We start from the raw sequence: 19,970 nt of genomic DNA on the forward strand, positions 1-19,970 counted from the left end.
TGCATGTGTATGCGGATGAAGACACACAAATCTGCATGAAACTAAACACACGTGATCAGAAACAGACACACGCTTACAAATCCAACACTTGTACACATACAGAATTCATAACACAAGCAAACAACATATAAACTTACAACCATGCACACAAACACACACCTGCCCATTTGAACCCAGCACAACCACTCGTTCTACACAAGCAGGGGTAAAGAGACGCCTGTATGGGGCTAATCACTGAATCACAGTCATTACTATCGCTGGCCATGACTTGAAACAGTGCTGCACGGCATGCTGTTATCCGCTGCTAATGACTCGCACCGTGCCCTCTTGTGGAATAGCGGAGCCTCATTTGGGCGCGGTCTATAATGTGGCATGTGTCCATCTCAAATTAGACCAGTCCAATCTGTGTTATGATCACAGGACAGGGGGGTGGAGGGGTGAGATCTGAATAATATGAGCTTGGGCTTTTTATGGGGTACAAGGAAAGGCCGCCCCCTCCTTCCCAGGCCATTCCCTCTGACTCTGGGGGGCAATTATATTCTGATATACCCCGTCCCGCCACCCCCCCCCCTTCGAGGTCCCCTGAGCCCAATCCTGCAGCCATGTTGGGACGTCTGTCGCACCTGCACCCCAGACCAGATTAAAAGCCCTCAGTCTAATTTTAAATCTGTTGGCGCTGGCCTTTTCTTAGGGGGGAAGACTGATCTGTTCCCATAAAGGGTCCATACTCGTTCTGCGGCCTGGCTCCCAGCGCCGACAGACCTGCTGCTGAATTATTACTGGCTGCGCATTCGTCATGAGGGGCCCTCTGTTAAGTGTGCGTTGAGGCGGGTAGGTGCTGCGATACGCAGCCCTGTATGCTCCTCTTCTCCCCCTCCTCTTCCTCCTAATTTTTCTGATGTCTTATTAAGGTGCTGGAACGCTCTTCCTCCTCCTTTTGTTCAAGTTACATGCCAACTCAAACCCGAACGTCCACCGAGCCCATTATTTTAACCCCGCTGCACCCCAGTTTCCGCCATCAAAACGCTCAGCTATTTGACGTTGTGCTGCACAATTAACTTGTCAGATGTACGCTCTTGTGTTACCCTTTTTTTGGCTTGTATCAACATTTTGGTAAACACTAAGCCCAGCGGAAGCTGTACAGAAGCATTTCAACACAACATAAGACAGCAGTGAGAGTGTAGCTAGCTTCAGTAACGGGACGTATTTCAAAGTAAAACAGGATATGAGGGCAGGACAAAACGTGACTGGATGGTACAAAATATTTTATGATATCGGTTGGAATGTCGCTCGTACGCCTGCTCAGACCTGATGATGCCAAAACGTGAAAGTGATTAGCTTTCGATATAACATACATAAACCAGTTCTGTGGTTTTATTTTGGTATACATTGTTGAACAGGTGCATGAAATGACCGGGGAAAAGAGCTAACAAGGTATAAAAAAGTCCATCTTCATTTCAGATCGTCTTTGACTGGTTGAAAACTGGATGCTATATCAACACACAACCTTTGTGTTGTGTTGTTGTGTTGTTATTCTATGTTAAGTACACACAGGGAGCCACGAAACCAGAGTCAAATTCCATGTATGTGCAAACCTACATGGCTAATAAACATGATTCTGATTCTGATTACTACTACTACTACTACTACTACTACTACTACTACTACTACTACTGCTACTTTCGACTGCTCCTGTTAGGAGTCGCCACAGCGGATCATCCGTTTCCATCTCTTCCTGTCTTCTGCATCTTCCTCTGTCACACCAGCCACCTGCATGTCCTCCCTCACCACGTCCATAAACCTCCTCTTTGGCCTTCCTCTTCTCTTCTTCCCTAGCAGTTTCATATTCAGCATCCTTCTCCCAATATACCCAGCATCTCTCCTCCACACATGTCCAAACCATCTCAATCTTGCCCCTCTTGCTTTGTCTCCAAACCGTCCTACCTGAGCGGTCCCTCTAATATACTCGTTCCTAATCCTGTCCTTCTTCATCACTCCCAGTGAAAATCTTATCATCTTCATCTCTGCCGCCTCCAGCTCCGCCTCCTGTCTTTTCATCAGTGCCACTGTCTCCAAACCATATAACACAGCTGGTCTCACAACCATCTTGTAAACCTTCCCATTAACTCTTGTTGGTACCCTTCTGTCACAAATCACTCCTGACACTCTTCTCCACCCACTCCAACCTGCCTGCACTCTCTTCTTCACCTCTCGTCTGCACTCCTCGTTACTTTGGACAGTTGACCCCAAGTATTTAAACTCATGCGCCTTTGTCACCTCTACTCCTTGTATCCTCACCATTCTGCTGTCCTCCCTCTTATTCACACATAGGTATTCCGTCTTTCTCCTACTGACTTTCGTTCCTCGTCTCTCCAGTGCATACCTCCACCTCTCCAGGCTCTCCTCAACCTGCTCCCTACTCTCACTACAGATCACAATGTCATCCGCAAACATCATAGTCCATGGAGACTCCTGCCTGATCTCATCTGTCAACTTGTCCATCACCAGTGAAAACAGGAAAGGGCTCGGAGCCTTTCTTCTGATTCTGATTACAAAGCTGTTTAATCAGGTATCTCTTAACATCTTCTTTCTAGGCCAGGAAATCACAACTTTTAATTTGGACACCCTGTTCAGGTTTTCACTGACCTCTGAAATATGCTCTCTTCTCACAGAGGTACATGCAGACTGAATGGCCTCCCAGTACAATAAACTTTATTCTAGCAGCGAACATCACAGCAACTCCATAAAGACATGGTGAGAGTGCACACGGGGACACATGCTACATCCCCACAACGACCTGCCAAAGGCCGGTGTTTGGTGGATGGGAAAGGGGGGTGAGACAGCATAAGAAGAGCAGAGGCCCAAGGCTTAAAATCATGTGACCGCCAACCACCTCTCCAGTCCTTTGACCAGGAGGCGGGATTAGCAACACTGTCACTTCCTGTCCTCTCAGGCCTGATAACACACTGCGTCACACCGCGGCTGAGCAGGCCCTGGGTGCTGGTGTCGCCGTGCCACTCGACAGATAATTAAAACAATGAGCTGTGGCGTCAACAATGGAGGGCCGAGGGTGGCGGACCAGTGCGGCCGTGGCAACAGGCCCCCTGTGGCACTGCAGGGACGGGCGGCATGCCCATACATAGCAGGCCCCTCGGCGGTGGGCATCAGCTGGAGTTCGGGCTCGACGCCGACCACGGCGGCTGAGGTGATGATGGCTGATCGCAGGCAGCCAGAGGTTAATGGGAACGTTTAGACGGCGGCTGAGTCTTTTTCTGGCTCGGCAAAAGAAAATATAAGCTATAACTCAAGAGGATCCCTCCGGCAGAAGGGTGCTGGCATGATCTGTGTTGATCCACACTTCAGCGTGGCCCTCCAAGGTTAGAGCCCAGTCCAAACGCTCGCTGTCCTCTGCCTTCATTCCTGCCAGCGACACGTGTCAGGAGGTGTCTTTTTAGGAGTGCAGCGCTAAATGAAACATGATAGTGGAAACAAATACGCTGACATGAGCTCAACCCAACAAAACAATTAGCACCCACAATCTCAGCTGGCATGTGGGCGGCTGGCCAGCTGATGCTGATGAGAGCTGGTCGTCCGGTGGTCGCTATGGGCAGATGCTTGGAGAGAGGGATGAACAGAGAACAGGGTTGAAATGAGAGCGAGAGGGAGAGAGAGAGAGAGAGAGGGGGGGGGGGGGAGAGAGACATGATGACAACAGTTGGCGACGGCCAGGCCTTGTCACATATCTCACCGGGCGGCGAGGCGGAGGAGAGAGGCGATGTCGGGAGACCATAATTCCTCCCCTCAGACTCACCAAGAGGAGGTGGGGGACAGAGAGAGGGAGGTGGAAAGGAGGTAGAAAAATGGAGGTGTTTAATACCGACTGCCATGCTAATGTGCCAGCCTCCCCTCACTCCCCTCCTCCTCTTCTCATCGCTCCCCTGAATCCCCTCCTTTCCCTTCCTCCTCTCTCCCCTACTCTAACGGATCCTCCTCTCTCCCTGCCCTCCTCCCATCACCTCCTCCCTCCCTCCCTCGCCCGACCCCCTCCAAACAGGACCTAATTGGGAGGTGCGGGTGTGTGAGGGGGAGCAGACCTTGACAGGCAGGAGGTCACTGTAATTGCTGCTGGCCATATTTAACATTAAGATAATCAGGCCATTAATTACCCTTTGGATCATTAAATCAGCCACTTGCAAAATGAAATTTCGGCCTCTATTACTCACTTGAGAGACCACGAGGGGAGGGCATTTCTACATCCATCAGACCCCCCCCCCCATCTCCCTCCCCCTGCCTCCTCTGCATGGACAAAGCCCTGGCCTTTTCTCTGGACCTCCACAACTCCCTAGCCAGCTGATTCTTCTCCCTTTAAACACGTAGCCGCATTCAAGCATGACTCGTGTTTTCCAGATCCGAGTCCCTCACATCGCTGCGGACGCTCCGCGTTCAGGAGGTTTGTCACTGTGGAAGTGCACTGCAGAAAACAGACCAGCTTATCAGGGTATTTCCTCCTGCTGTGAGGCTCAATGCTGATTTAAAGAAATGGTTGATAAACCCTCTCTTCCCTCTGGCTCGCTGGCTTATTGCTGGTTCCAAGGATGTGCACTTATTTAATCTACACAAAGAAGTTCAACACCTGTAATCTAAAGAAAAAAAAAGTAAGATTATCTGAAATGAAGTTTGTTGTTTATGGATTTATTTTACGGTTTGCTGAAAATTATTTTTATTTTTTTTGATTTTCTCCCATTTTTCTCTCCAATTGCATCCAGCCAATTACCCCACTCTTCCAAGCCGTCCCAGTCGCTGCTCCGCCCCCTCTGCTGAACCGGGAAGGGCTGCAGACTACCACATGCCTCCTCTGATACATGTGGAGTCACCAGCCGCTTCTTTTCACCTGACAGTGAGGAGTTTCGCCAGGGGGACGTAGCGCGTGGGAGGATCACGCTATTCCCCCAGTTCCCCCTCCACCGAACAGGCGCCCTGACTGACCAGAGGAGGCGCTAGAGCAGCGACCAGGACACACACCCACATCCTGCTTCCCACCTGCAGACACAGCCAATTGTGTCTGTAGGGACGCCCGACCAAGCTGGAGGTACCACGGGGATTCGAACCAGCGATCCCCGAGTTGGTAAGCAGCAGAATAGACCGCTATGTCAAAAAACAAGTGCAAGTGTTGAAACAAGCAACGATGTCTGCCAAGGACAAGAAGGTTTTCCAAACAATGTCTTGAAAGGAGCCTTGGAGACGTAAGACAAGGAGAAACATCTCCACATGCTGGTCTTATCTTGCAGAGCGGGGCATCTCTGGGGTATTCATGTGTTGGTGTTCTGTAGTGTGTGTGTTGGTGTTCTGTGGTGTGTGTGTTGGTGTTCTGTGGAGTGTGTGTTGGTGTTCTGTGGTGGGTGCTGAATTTCTGTGGTGTGTGTGTTGGTGTTCTGTGGTGGATGATGGTGTTCTGTGGTGTGTGTGTTGGTGTTCTGTGGTGGATGATGGTGTTCTGTGGTGTGTGTGTTGGTGTTCTGTGACATGGGTGTGTGTGTTCTGTGGTGTGTGTGTTGGTGTTCTGTGGTGGATGATGGTGTTCTGTGGTGTGTGTGTTGGTGTTCTGTGACATGGGTGTGTGTGTTCTGTGGTGTGTGTGTTGGTGTTCTGTGATGTGTGTGTTGGTGTTCTGTGGTGGATCTTGGTGTTCTGTGGTGTGTGTGTTGGTGTTCTGTGATGTGTGTGTTGGTGTTCTGTGGTATGTGTGTGTATGTGTGTGTGTGTGTGTTGGTGTACTGTGGTGTGTGTGTTGGTGTTCTGTGGTGGATGATGGTGTTCTGTGGTGTGTGTGTTGGTGTTGTGTGTGTTGGTGTTGAGTGGTGTGTGTGTTGGTGTTGCCTGGTGTGTGTGTGTTGGTGTTCTATGGTGTGTGTGTGTTGGTGTTCTGTGATGTGTGTGTTGGTGTTCTGTGATGTGTGTGTTGGTGTTCTGTGATGTGTGTGTTGGTGTTCTGTGGTGTGTGTGTTGGTGTTATGTGGTGGATGATGGTGTTCTGTGGTGTGCTGGTGTTCTGTGGTGTGTGTGTTGGTGTTCTGTAGTGTGTGTGTTGGTGTTGTGTGCATTTGTGTTGGTGTTCTGTGTGTGTGTGTGTGTGTGTGTGTGTTGGTGTTGTGTGGGATCAAGGGAACCACTTCCAGGAAGACAGGTGGAGAATGTGAGTTGACTGTGTGGTGGTCCTCTGTAACGTTTCATAGACCCTCACAGGTACTCAATAAAGCTCTCGTAAAACCTCCACAACCTCCCCCTCTGTGTGTGGTGGAGTGTGTGTTACCACACAAACAGAGAGAAAGGGGGGGGGCAGAGAGAGAGAGAGAGAGAGAGAGAGAGAGAGAGAGAGAGAGAGAGAGAGAGAGAGAGAGAGAGAGAGAGAGAGAGAGAAGGGGGCCAGAGACAGAGGGGGAGAGAGAAACAGGGGAGAGACAGAGAGAGGGGGAAGAGAGCGAGAGCGAGAGAACCTGGCAAAGGAGGATGAAATGGAGTTGGGGGAGTGGGCAGAGAGCCACTTAAGGAATGGCCTGCTAAGTACTATTGACAGAGGAGGGGCAGAGAGAGAGAGAGAGAGAGAGAGAGAGAGAGAGAGAGAGAGAGAGAGAGAGAGAGAGAGAGAGAGAGAGAGAGAGAGAGAGAGAGAGAGAGAGAGAGAAGGGGGCCAGAGACAGAGGGGGAGAGAGAAACAGGGGAGAGACAGAGAGAGGGGGAAGAGAGCGAGAGCGAGAGAACCTGGCAAAGGAGGATGAAATGGAGTTGGGGGAGTGGGCAGAGAGCCACTTAAGGAATGGCCTGCTAAGTACTATTGACAGAGGAGGGGCAGAGAGAGAGAGAGAGAGAGAGAGAGAGAGAGAGAGAGAGAGAGAGAGAGAGAGAGAGAGAGAGAGAGAGAGAGAGAGAGAGAGAGAGAGAGAGAGAGAGAGAGAGAGAAATGACCACGGCGCTTCAGTCGAGCGTCCTGGGTTAATTGAGATAATATTGACCTCCTCCTCTAATCTCCCCTCAGCGCCACGGGGGGGGGGGGGTACATGCTTCCTAAATACATAAATAAATAGGAACATGAGAAACAGTAAATGCATTAGCACACTGACAGGGGGCAGCTAATGGCACATCAATACGCAAAGATTTGCGGTTGTGTGTGTGTGTGTGTGTGTGTGTGTGTGAGTGTGTGAGTGAGTTAATGTGCATGTGTGTGTGTGTGTGTGTGTGACAGTATGTAAATGCAGGTATGGTTTTTCATTCTGTGAGGGTTAGTATACCCGTGTGTATACTTTTGTACACTTGTCTGCATCATTGTGGACATGAGTGTGCAAACACACACACACACACACACACACACACACACACACACACACACACACACAGACAGAGAGAGAGAGAGAGAGAGGTGATTATGTGAGCTTGTTTGTGAGCGTGTGTGTACACATGACTGGTTGGGTTGTGTTGTATGTTTGCAATGGGTGTATATGTGTGTTTGTGTATATATTTATGTGTGTGTGTGTGTTTGTATGTGTGTATATATGTGCATGTGCATGTGAATATATGTATGCAGGTTTATATTAGTTGTATATATGTGTGTGTGTTACGAGAGAGAGCGTGTGTGTATAAGGAGTTGTGTGATATGTGTGTGTTAAAGAAGGTGTGTGTGTGTGTATAAGGAGTTGTGTGATATGTGTTATATGTGTATGTGTGTGTGTTAGAGATAGTGTGTGTGTATAAGGAGTTGTGTGTACGTGTGTGTTAGAGAGAGAGTACACGTGTGTACCTGTGTGTGTTAGAGAGAGAGAGAGAGAGTGTGTGTGTGTGTGTGTGTGTGTGTGTGTATAAGGAGTTTTGTGTGTCTGTGTGTGTTAAAGAGAGTGTGTGTGTATAAGGAGTTGTGTGATGTGTGTGTTAGAGAATGTGTGTATAAGGACATGTGTGTGTATTAGGAGCTGTGTGTACGTGTGTGTGTTAGAGAGAGTGTGTGTGTGTTAGAGAGAGAGAGAGTGTGGTTGTGTATAAGGACGTGTGTGTGTGTGTGTATTAGGAGTTGTGTGTACGTGTGTGTGTTAGAGAGAGAGAGAGAGAGAGAGAGAGAGAGAGTGTGGTTATGTATAAGGACGTGTGTGTGTGTGTATTAGGAGTTGTGTGTACGTGTGTGTGTGTTAGAGAGTGTGTGTGTGTTAGAGAGAGAGAGTGTGGTTGTGTATAAGGACGTGTGTGTGTGTGTGTGTGTATTAGGAGTTGTGTGCAGAGTAATTATAAGGTGCTTCTGGTGACTAATGAATGGTAGCGGGGAATGGAAAGTCGATCTTTATGCGAACGCTAGTCAGCTCTAATTTGTTATGATGGCTGCAGCCTTCCCAGGGCCACTACTGCCGATAATTATACTGCCACCCAAACAAACACACACACACATAACAACATGCAAACACACATTTGTCCATACATATATACATAAACATATTAACACACACACATGACAAAACACAGTGATCAACACTTAAATCACACTAAAGTTCAGCGATTTGTTGCTTTCCCCTATAGCCCTCCACTGTCCCTGTCTAATTAACCACCACACAGACACAGACACACAGACACAGACACAGACACACAGACACACAGACACACACAAACAATTAAAGCTTCCACAAACCGATGTGTAGTGGTGTTGCTTATGAGGCAGTGACAGTTTGGTAAACAGAAACATGTACTCAGCTATGAACTCACTCAGGCTCTAACGCACGCACACAAATTTACCACCATATCAGTCAACATCCTCCACCACAACCCCTAACATCCTCCACCACATCCTCCAACATCCTCCACCACGTCCTCCAATATCCTCCAATATCCTCCACCACATCCTCCAATATCCTCCAACACATCCTCCACCACATCCTCCAATATCCTCCAACACTTCCTCCAATATCCTCCAACACATCCTCCAACACATCCTCCACCACATCCTCCAATATCCTCCAATATCCTCCACCACATCCTCCAATATCCTCCAACACATCCTCCACCACATCCTCCAATATCCTCCAACACATCCTCCACCACATCCTCCAATATCCTCCAACACATCCTCCAATATCCTCCACCACATCCTCCAACACATCCTCCAATATCCTCCACCACATCCTCCAATATCCTCCGACATCCTTCACCACATCCTCCAACATCCTCCACCACATCCTCCAACATAACCTCCACCACATCCTCCAACATCCTCCAATACAACCTCCACCACATCCTCCAACATCCTCCAACGCATCCACTAACATCCTCAACACAATGAACACACACAATTTTACCACCATGTCGTTCAACATCCTCCACCACATCCTCCAACACATCCTCCAACATATCCTCCACACATCCTCCAATATCCTCCAACACATCCTCCAACACATCCTGTGTAAATAAATCACTGTTTCTAAGGCAGGAGAGATACTTGATTTGTTTTCTTTTGATTTTCCCCCCCTTTTTCTCCCCAATTGTACTTGGCCAATTACCCCACTCTTCCAAGCCGTCCCGGTCGCTGCTCCACCCCCTCTGCCGATCTGGGGAGGCTGCAGACTACCACGTCTCCTTTGAGACATGTGGCGTCACCAGCTGCTTCTTTTCACCTGACAATGAGGAGTTTCACCAGGGGGACGTAACGCATGGGAGGGTCACGCTATTCCCCTAGTTCCCCCTCCCCCCCCCGAACAGGCGGCCCGACTGACCAGAGGAGGCGCTGATGCAGCGACCAGGACACCTATCCACATCTGGCTTCCCACCCACAGACACAGCCAATTGTGTCTGTAGGGACGCCTGACCAAGCCAGAGATAACACAGGAATTCGAACTGGTGATTCCTGTGTTGGTGGGCAACAGAATAGACCACCACGCCACCCGGACGCCCATTGAGAAACATTTTTTCAAACGATACAGTTCACATTTTCCCTGAGTTTCTCAGGGAATGACTCTTCTTCAATGCAATGTAACATAACACAGAAAGAACAAGAACCAACAAGGTAGAAAAAGACAGTGTATAGATCCATGAGAGAGTCACGCAGAAAACAGACTTCTTTCCATTTATTTTTGGAGGTTTCCACGTCAACTACTAAAATGGTACTGATCTCACACCAGCTATTCTGACAAGCACATTTGTCACTGTGCAACAGCAACGACCGACTCTACAGACGTGGGTAATTGTGGGTCTATTGTCGTCAAAACTTTCTGCCATTGTTGTCGCTGCTGATGTGCAGCTGCTGACGTACTGTCCTTCTATTTCCCCTTCATTCCTGCACAACCAACCCTGCAAACGGACGCAGGATACGAGAGGCAGCCATCATGTGCATGTGAAGGCGAGAGAAAATCAAGTCCAGCCTAAGATTACCTCCCAAATAGTGCCCTCTATCTCTGGGTATTAGCAGTGCGCACGCATGCACACACACACACCCACACACACACACACACACACACACACACCCACATGATCTCTCTCATATCACTAGGAACATTTTTTTTCTACCCCTCACTTCCTACATGTTTTCTTGCATCTTAAGTTACACAATATGCTGCACACAATAAGGTCTGAACAACTAGTTGAGTGACACCATTCTGTGGCCTACCGGCTGGCGTCAGGAGCAGGTTTGGGGCGACCCTGGGTGTTGGCCTCCCAAACGCTGTTGGCCAGCTCGTTTCCAATGGCTGACATAACCTTGATGAGCTCCAGGGGCCACTCATCAAGGTCCAAGGAGCGGACCCGGGAGAGATGGGTACCCAAGTTCCGATGGATCCCAGAGCACTCGATGCAGATCAGGGCCCCGAGGTTGAGGCTTGCCCAATCTGGGTCTGGATGGGAGGACACACACACACACACACACACACAAACACACAAACACACAAACACAAACACACACACACACACACACACACACACACACACCCGACATTTATTTAGGTTAGGCTCTCCATTTAATACATTGTGGTATTGTTTTGCAAGGCTAGCAGAAACAAACTAGCAGGTACAGGCTAGCAGGTAAAAGCTAGCAGGTACAGGCTAACAGGTAAAAGCTAGCAGGTACAGGCTAACAGGTAAAAGCTAGCAGGTACAGGCTAGCAGGTACAGGCTAACAGGTAAAAGCTAGCAGGTACAGGCTAGCAGGTACAGGCTAACAGGTAAAAGCTAGCAGGTACAGGCTAGCAGGTACAGGCTAACAGGTAAAAGCTAGCAGGTACAGGCTAGCAGTTATGTCTTACTCTGAGCTTCACAGTCGGCGCAGCGGGAGTTCCCTCGTATGCTCCGGACTGACTGCAGGGCCAAGGCTTCTGATTGGCTGGTCAGCCGAGACTAAAAAGACACATAGACATGCTTAGTCTACATATATGCAGACAAACACACACACACACATACACACACACACACATACACACACACACAGAGCCCACTGACTTCACACACCTTGCACACGAACACAACTCACACAGCACACCAAACTTGCTCACACACACATACAAATAGAAACAAACACACACAACACACAAAATCACAGCACATAAACACACTCACCAATGCACACACCTGAATGCACACTTACAGGTAGTGTGTGTGTGTGAGCGTGTGTGTGTGAGCGTGTGTGTGTGTGTGTGTGTGTGTGTGTGTGAGAGAGAGAGGGGGGTGGGGGTACTGGAGGCATTAAAAGGCTATTCCAGAGAGTGATTGGCTGGAGCCTGGGGCATAAACACAGAGGGCTCAGTCTCAGCAGCCAAGCCGCCTTCTACATGCACAGGTGGAAAATGGCAGCGATGGAGCAATGTTTGGGTCACTGTAATTTGCCATTTGTAATTATGTGAGCGTGTGTGTGTGTGTGTGTGTGTAAGCAGGTAAGGGGGAGGGATACTACTGAGTCGGTGTGTATTTGGTGCATTTGTGTGTGTATTCATGATGTTACAATACATCGGCATTTACCGTTATAGTGATGTTCGACAACGGAAGAAGATCTTCATGTAAACATCTGTCTGCAGTCACACAGCACACACAACATGCATAGGTCCAGCAGCTGATGAAAACATTCATCTCAGCTTACATAATACCCCCCCCTTTTTTTGGAAGACCCCCCCCCTTTTCTCTCCAATTGTATCGGGCCAATTACCCCACTGTTCCAAGCCGTCCCAGTCTCTGCTCCGCCCCCTCTGCTGATCCGGGGACGGCTGCAGACTACCACAAGTCTCCTCCCATACATGTGGAGTCACCAGCTGCTTCTTCTCACCTGACAGTGAGGAGTTTCACCAGGGGGACGTAGCGCATGGGAGGGTCACGCTATTCTCCCCCTGAACAGGCGCCCAGACCGACCAGAGGAGGCGCTAGTGCAGCGACCAGGACACATGCCCACATCTGGCTTCCCACCCGCAGACACGGGCAATTGTGTCTGTAGGGACGCCCAACCAAGCCGGAGGTAACATGGGGATTCAAACCAGCGATCCCTGTGTTGGTGGCCAATGGAATAGACCGCCACACCACTTGGATGTCCCCAGGGTTCCCCTTTCTTCCTCAGTCTCTGTTCTTCCTCCTCTTCATGCAGACAAAACAACAACACACACACACACACACACACACACACACACACACACCATGGGGACAGCTGCATACCTTGTTCTTGCTGCTCTCACAGGACTGCAGGCTGGCTAAGATCTGGCTTTCGATCGCCTGGACCCAGGCGTCGCGTTCCTCGTACGAGATGGCCTCGAAGTGCCACGTCTGACCCGTCAGCGAGACGATGATGAACTCAAAGTTCTCCTCTTGTTCTGTGGGACAGGAGGGAAAGCGGGGGAGAGAGAGAGAGAAAGACAGATTTAGGACGAGTGCATACATTCAACACTTCAAAAACTCAACACAATTCAACACCTTGGCCAAGACTCCTCAAGACATCGCAGACATGTCCCACAAGCCAACAGTCAAGGTCACTTGAGTATTACCAAGCATTTTGTTTCTGGCATTAAACTTACGCTTTTATCCAAAGACACTGAGAGTCACGTATCCAAGGAGGTTAAATGCTTTTTGCTCAACGGCAAATTTAGATTATTGGACAACAATTTTATCACCACCTGCATGTCCAGAGACCAGGGCTGTGTGATATGTCCAAAATCTCATACCACGATATCGATGCTTATCGCGATATCGATACTTATCACAGTATCGACACATCACTACACAGCTTATTCTCTGAAAATTCAATGAACAGTTTATATAAAATGACCACATGGAACGGCCTGTTTCTTACTAGATTTTGAATTATATACTCGACAAATAAAAGGTACTTTTTCTCCTTTTATTTTGAAACCTTTGCACAAATTTTCAATTAAGCATGTAACAAAATATAAAATATTCATGTATAAAATATAAAAAGGTCAACAGAAAACAGCAGCTGTTATCTCTTTCCATCTTCGTGATTCTTTTTTTGGGGGGGGGGGGATTTTCTCCCCTCTTTCTCCCCAATTATATTTGGCCAATTACCCCACGCTTCCGAGCTGTCCTGGCAGACTACCACATGTCTCCTCCGATACATGGGAGTCACCAGCTGCATCTTTTCACCTGACAGTGAGGAGTTTCGCCAGGGGGACGCAGCATGCGGGAGTATCACGCTATTCTCCCCCCCCCCGAACAGGCACCCCAACTGACCAGAGGAGGCGCTAGTGCAGCGACCAGGACACATACCCACATCCGGCTTCCCACCCGCAGACACGGCCAATTGTGTCTGTAGGGACGCCTGACCAAGCCAGAGGCAACACAGGGATTCGAACCGGCGATCCCCGTGTTGGTAGGCAACGCAACAGACCGCTACGCTAGCTGGACGCCCACCATCTTCATGATGCTTTGACATATGGTGTGCCGCAGGCAAAAGCCTCTTGTAACGTCTGAGTCTGGGGTTTGTTGGCAGCTCTCGACCACGCTTCTGCGGCCCTCCTCTGTAGACCCTCGCCGTACTGTTTGACACGATTCCTGCGTAGGTGGTGAAAGAGGCTCGTGGTGTTTGAGTCTGTTGTGGGGACCTGCGTGCGGCATATTTTGCAAAGTACGGTTTTCTGGTCCGTGTCAGACTTTTCATACCAAAACCCCGTCCATACGATAGAAGTAGCCCCTCTTTTAGGTACAAGCTCCTCGTTTTGTCCTGGCTGGTCGGAGGCCTTCTGTTGGGAATTACCCCGTTCTGCGTTACGCTCACTGTCCTCCATGTTTGTTTGTATTGCCTTCGTGCAAATGTCCTGCCTGCGTCCGTGCTATGCAAAGAGCGGAAAGGATGTGATTCGCGACACAAGGAAATAAACAATAGAGCTTAATGTGAAACGATAGACGTTTTGTATCATCACACGATATATATCGTCATATCGCACAGCCCTACCTGAGACCCAACCCTGTTTGAGTTTGACCACTTAAAAAGACTTACAACCCCCCCCCCCCCAAAAAAAACCTTATAGAAGCTTCTGCCATCTTCAGAATAATACACCCACAGCTACAACTCTCTGAAATCAGTGGACGTCACAGCAAAGAAGAGCAGCAGCAAGAGGCTCCACTGATTTTTGGAGAGGGTTGTTAAATATGGGCTCCAAAACTACAAAACCCCTGTCCAAATCACTGCCCAAATCCACATCAGAACTGGTGGTCAACACATTCATTTGCATGTCAGAGAAAAACCTTTCATGAAATTCAGCCTGAGCAGAGGTAATCCTTACCGTGTTCGTCTTCTCCCCCCATATGAAAATCACCCAAAAACGTTAGTTCATGCCGCCCATGTTGTAACATTCGTAGTTTCCTCATCATCATGGTCACCGTCGTAAAACCTAACCCGAGGACACCTGTTAACTTGGGTTAGCCTCTAGTGACTGATCTAACCTCCAAATGGCGTCCCCCAGAGCGCGGCCCTGCCCTCGCTCTGCTGGGCTGACCTGTCGTGGGGCCGGAGGAGAGGTCAGTCATTACAATCAGGGCCCACAACAGGGGGACACATGGATCTATTATCCACAACCCCCCCCCCAGAGGTTAATGGGCCAATCAGGAATCAATTAAGAGAGTGTGTGTGTGTGTGTGTGTGTGTGTGAGAAGATTCTGGACTTTTTCAGACAAACCATCTCAAGGTTCCTGCTTGTGAGTGGTGTACGTATGTGTTTCTGTGTTTTCGTGGTTGTGTAGTTGTGCGTTTGTATCTCTGCACATTGCATGAATGACATGCCAATGTTTTTACTTGTGTGGGTGTCTGTGTGTTTGCATCTGTTTTCATGTGTGTGTGAGTGTTCACATGTGACGGGGGACACATTTGGAAGTTGTTACCAACCAGAGGCAGGTTGTGTTGGGGGGCTGTGAACTGGTATCTCCATCACTCCCACATCAGACAACCAGCTGCTTCTGTTTACAATTAGATCCAACGAGGAGGGAAGGGACAAGCAGGGGGAGCCCACGGAGGTAATCACTTCATCATCAAAGTGTGGCCCCCGGCCGGGCCGATAATCCTCAGACTTCCTCTGAGCTCCCGGTACCACGACACAGAATTTCGTTTAAATGATATCAATTTTTTGAGCACGTTTTCTCATTATGAGACAGAACAGTGAAGACAGATGGGAAATGTCAGGTGCAAAGAGACACAGCGAGGTGGACACGAGTTTAACTTAAAGTCAGGACCCTCGACCAGCCTGGAGCCGACAGGTTGGGTCTTTTCTCTGGCCAAAGCCCCGATGACGGCTACCTCCACCCATTTTTTGCAGACATGGTCCTCAGAGAGCGCGGGCTGGATAGGAGATGTAATATCAGTGATGGAAAAGTGAGAAATATTCTTCCATGGAAGCCCAGATGTGTCTCATAAGATCAAACCAAGAGGATTAAAGAGGCGATGGCCGTGATGGAGAATAACTCATCCTAACGGTCGGTAATCATCCGTGGAGCTTTTTCGCAGAGTTTCTGGAAGCGGCGGTTCTCAGTGACGTGTGCCGGGAGTGAAGCATTGAGAAGATGAGAGGCCTAATCAGTCTGAGAACGGTCACGGCCGCGCCGCCAGCCAGCGACCATTTGCTCTTCCTCAACTCCAGTCATTTAGCTAATTGGTAGCGTCTCAGAGCACCGGAGCTGAAGTTCCCCTCCGGCTTCACTCTGGCTAATCAATGAGATTCCTTTCTGTGCTAAACGGAGGCCTTGTCCGAACAGAGAGGGGATAGATGGAGGCGCCCCGGAGCCAAATGACTGGGAGAAGCTGAGAAGGAAAAAAAAAATCCTCAAAAAAGAAAAACCCTCCATTCTCCTGTGAAGAGACTGAAAACACTTCCTTCTGGAAGGCAGCGCTGGCCAGAGACAACCATTGGAGAAGACGACAGGCTCGTTTTCATCAGCCGACGACTTCGGAGAGCCGATTTTAATTACAACAAGGACAGTCTGCAAGGACTGCTTCTGCAGAGAAGGACCAAGTCTAAACTCCAGCTTCAGTTTTATTTTTCAGGTTCTTAGTTACTACATTCCTGCAGAGTAATTTAGTTTGCGAGGAGCCGGGACCTCTGGTGCCTTGCTCAGAGGCACACGAGAAGAACAGATAAAACACGATCTTTCGGCAATTGGTCAGTCATGACTAATCAGTCACTCTGTTAAATAGGGCCTGAAGTATCAGCAATCAGGAACATTTATTTGTCATTTCATTCCATGCACCTGCACACATGAAATGAAACAAAACACCGTTCCCCTCAGCCCACAGCAGTGCAACACAAAGACAAAAACGCACATATCCAAACTACAAGAACGCACATATCCAAACTACAAGAACGCATATATCCAACATATCCAAAAAAAATGTTTCACTGTTCAAGAGAGGAAACGCCAGGATGACTGTCAGAACTGCCGGTCTGCATGGGCTAGCAGTTAGCTTAGCCCGGCCCGCTTCCGCATCCTGTCAGACCGCCCTCTGTGTTTCCTCTTCAAGCACAGCTCCAGGCAGGGCCGTGGTCCCTGGGCCCACAGGATACAGCAGACCAAGCTCTCCCAGCTGATCCAGCACCAGCTCTCCCGGCCATCAAACGAAGACACAAACTTAAACACAGACTATCACGTAAATGCTGTCCTTCAGAATCAGATTACATAGCAAACCCTCGAGTTTTCCAAATGGTTTCTCTTGGAGAAGACAAACACAACAGTAAGTGCATCAAATGGACTTCAGAGACCGCTCCTGCTAACTGGTTCATCATGGCTTTGAATCACCTCCTTCTGATGTTGGCAGGAGTGGCATGCCTCATCGGAGACACGGGGTCATTCCAGATGCCTGTGGTGGTGACCTCAAATTAACCCCATCCGGATCAAAGTATGAATGCAGCACCTGCTGGAGCGGTGGATGAAGCAGGAGTCAGATTACCGAGCGTTTATCAGGATCTTCATTCAACCGCTTCCTGACCACAGACAAAGTGATGTTTAATCCTGCAGAACATCGTCTGCAGAAGATCGTCTGCAGAAGATCGTCTCCAACGGTTTGAGTCATGGCTCAATTTCTTGCTTTTTGTAGCTGAATAGGTAATGTAGAGCACCGACAGAGAACTGAAGGTTCCCGATTGTTTCGCATATTTCAGTTGTGTACCCAAAGTCTTTAGAGCTGGAACAGGTGACTGTAATTACAGAAACCTCGCCAAAATGACAATTCATTTAGGGGAAAACTTTTATTTCAAGAGACGCTATGAGAAAAAAAAGTTATTAGAAAGTATTACCTGCATGCACCCGTGTGTGTGTGTGTGTGTGTGTGTGTTCGGAAGCTCCTGGGACCGCATTAGCTGTCTCTTCATTCCAGAGTAGAGCCCACCCATTGAGCCCTGTGGGGTCGGGAGCAATGTCCCGTCATAATTAAATTCCCATGATTCTCTGTTTTCGGGGGGAAGGGGATGGCTGACAATTATGGAAACCAACAATGCAGAAACACATGGCGTTCCTCAGTGTAAATTAAATGCGGCTCTGGCCTTAAATGCTCCTCACCAGTTTCACCAACACACACACACACACACACATACAGAGGGAGGGAGGGAGGGAGGGAGGGAGAGAGAGAGAGAGAGGGAGAGAGAGAGAGAGAGAGAGAACAAACTTGTGAAGGGTTTAATGAAATCCAGAAATAAAATGAGGGCTACGATGTGCGGTGGACACCAACCCCCCCCCCCAAACCGAGAGATCATGTCCGTCTTTCCCACAGCCTTATGTACTGCAGCCAACAGACTCAGACTGCCCACGCTCCTGCAGCCTGCTAGCTAGCTAAACCTGCTACCAGCAGATCTAATGTTTACTGCAGCGTAAAGCTAATGGTGCAATAAAAACCCCGGTTACTTTACGCAGCGTTACGATCAGGAAGATCGTTGATCAATTGCAGATCACGATGATCATCTCTGATGTTTGCTTCATTTTACTTTAAGAATACAATTTGAGCTTATTGACAGTTAAAAATAAATAAATAAATAAACACATAAGCACTGATGATGTGACCATGTCCTGTGGTTATTGGTTGGGGAGGCTAAAACTGTCAAATACCGGTCAGTCTGACGACGACGAGCTTTCAATTTATTGCTAATAACATAATAATAATAATAAATAAATATTTATTTTAACTAAATTGTTTTAACAAATAAATATATAAATAATAAATAGCTTAAATAAAACTAGAATAAAAATTTTCCTTTAACTAAATAAATATTTACTTTCAACCGATTGCTATCAAAATAATAAATAGATAAATAAAGAAAGAAAGAAATAATACCCACAACCCTGAGCAGGATAAACGGTTTGGATAATGGATGAATAATAACAACAACAACAATAATGATAATAATAATAATGATGATACTAATAATAACGACAATAATAATGATAATAATAATAAATAATATTGTGATAAAAGAGGAAAAAATTGACTGCTACAGTGAGTTACAAAGGTGTCATATATAATCATACAGTGTTAACTGTGTGTAACATAAGTGCAGATGGTTTAAGTGTTACAGGTATACCAGAGGTGGGCTGTGGTTTCACCAGCTCATGGCTGTGGTTCTTGTAAATATAATGAAACTGGACTGTTCAATAAACCACCTCCTCCATGGTGCTCTCATTTAAAAAAAAAATACACTTGATATATTTTAAAAACACGCCTTTAGTAAAAATGTTGAAATCTATTCAGAGCTTTGGGTAAATAAACCAAGAGCTCCTTATGACGCTCATCTTCGATGATTTTGCAACATTGTTTCAGCTGCTGTGTTGTGTAAATCTGCAGGCCACCTTCCTTTGTTGCAACATGTGACACATCGTGACAACATGGCTTCTCTGAAGACCCAACTTGTGAGCGGGCCGATGCCGGTGGACACTGTGGACCAGCAGAGGAACCTGACGGGTCGCCCTGCACACAATGAAACATCTGCTGGCATGGAACACGTGACCCACACATGCATTGTGGCCCAAAACCATACACATGCTGCACACAGGCATGAAAACACACACACACACACACACACACACACACACACACACACACACACACACACACACACACACACACACACGTGCACAAACACACAGGAAAAGAACTAAACCCACTTTGGGGACTATGTTGTCATCACATGTGCACAACACACACACACACACACACACACACACACACACACACACACACACACACACACACACGGCGCCGCTCACCCCCGACTACATTAGTAATTACTGCCACCGCTCTCGGCTACTGTGGGCGACATTCACAGTAGAGGGAGGCGGGACCGAGGCAATTTGTGAACTCTGACACCTGCAACCTTTAGCAGCAAAAACAGTACATACCAAATATACAGCATTTACACGCAGGGGGGAGGGGGTGGGGGGCATGCATACATGCCTATCAGCCAGGGTATGGGGTGTGGAGTTGACCCAGCAGGTTGGAGGCGATGATGGTGGTGTGTGTGTGTGTGTTTGAAGGGCCCGAGCAG

The 19,970-nt window shown here is 48.2% G+C and overlaps 1 protein-coding gene across 1 annotated transcript in view; it reads right to left on the reverse strand.

Moving 5' to 3' along the window:
* Positions 1–19,970, reverse strand: part of agap1 (ArfGAP with GTPase domain, ankyrin repeat and PH domain 1) — a 186,660-nt gene that overhangs the window by 17,401 nt on the left and 149,289 nt on the right. Inside the window, exons 11-13 of the mRNA XM_056301584.1 lie at positions 12,655–12,809; positions 11,265–11,355; positions 10,634–10,856 (exon numbers count right to left, since the gene is read on the reverse strand). Coding sequence (XP_056157559.1) covers positions 10,634–10,856; positions 11,265–11,355; positions 12,655–12,809 — 469 coding nt within the window. The remainder of the gene's footprint in view (positions 1–10,633; positions 10,857–11,264; positions 11,356–12,654; positions 12,810–19,970) is intronic.

This window comes from Lampris incognitus, chromosome 21 (assembly GCF_029633865.1).
Source record: "Lampris incognitus isolate fLamInc1 chromosome 21, fLamInc1.hap2, whole genome shotgun sequence".
Classification (NCBI taxonomy): domain Eukaryota; kingdom Metazoa; phylum Chordata; class Actinopteri; order Lampriformes; family Lampridae; genus Lampris; species Lampris incognitus.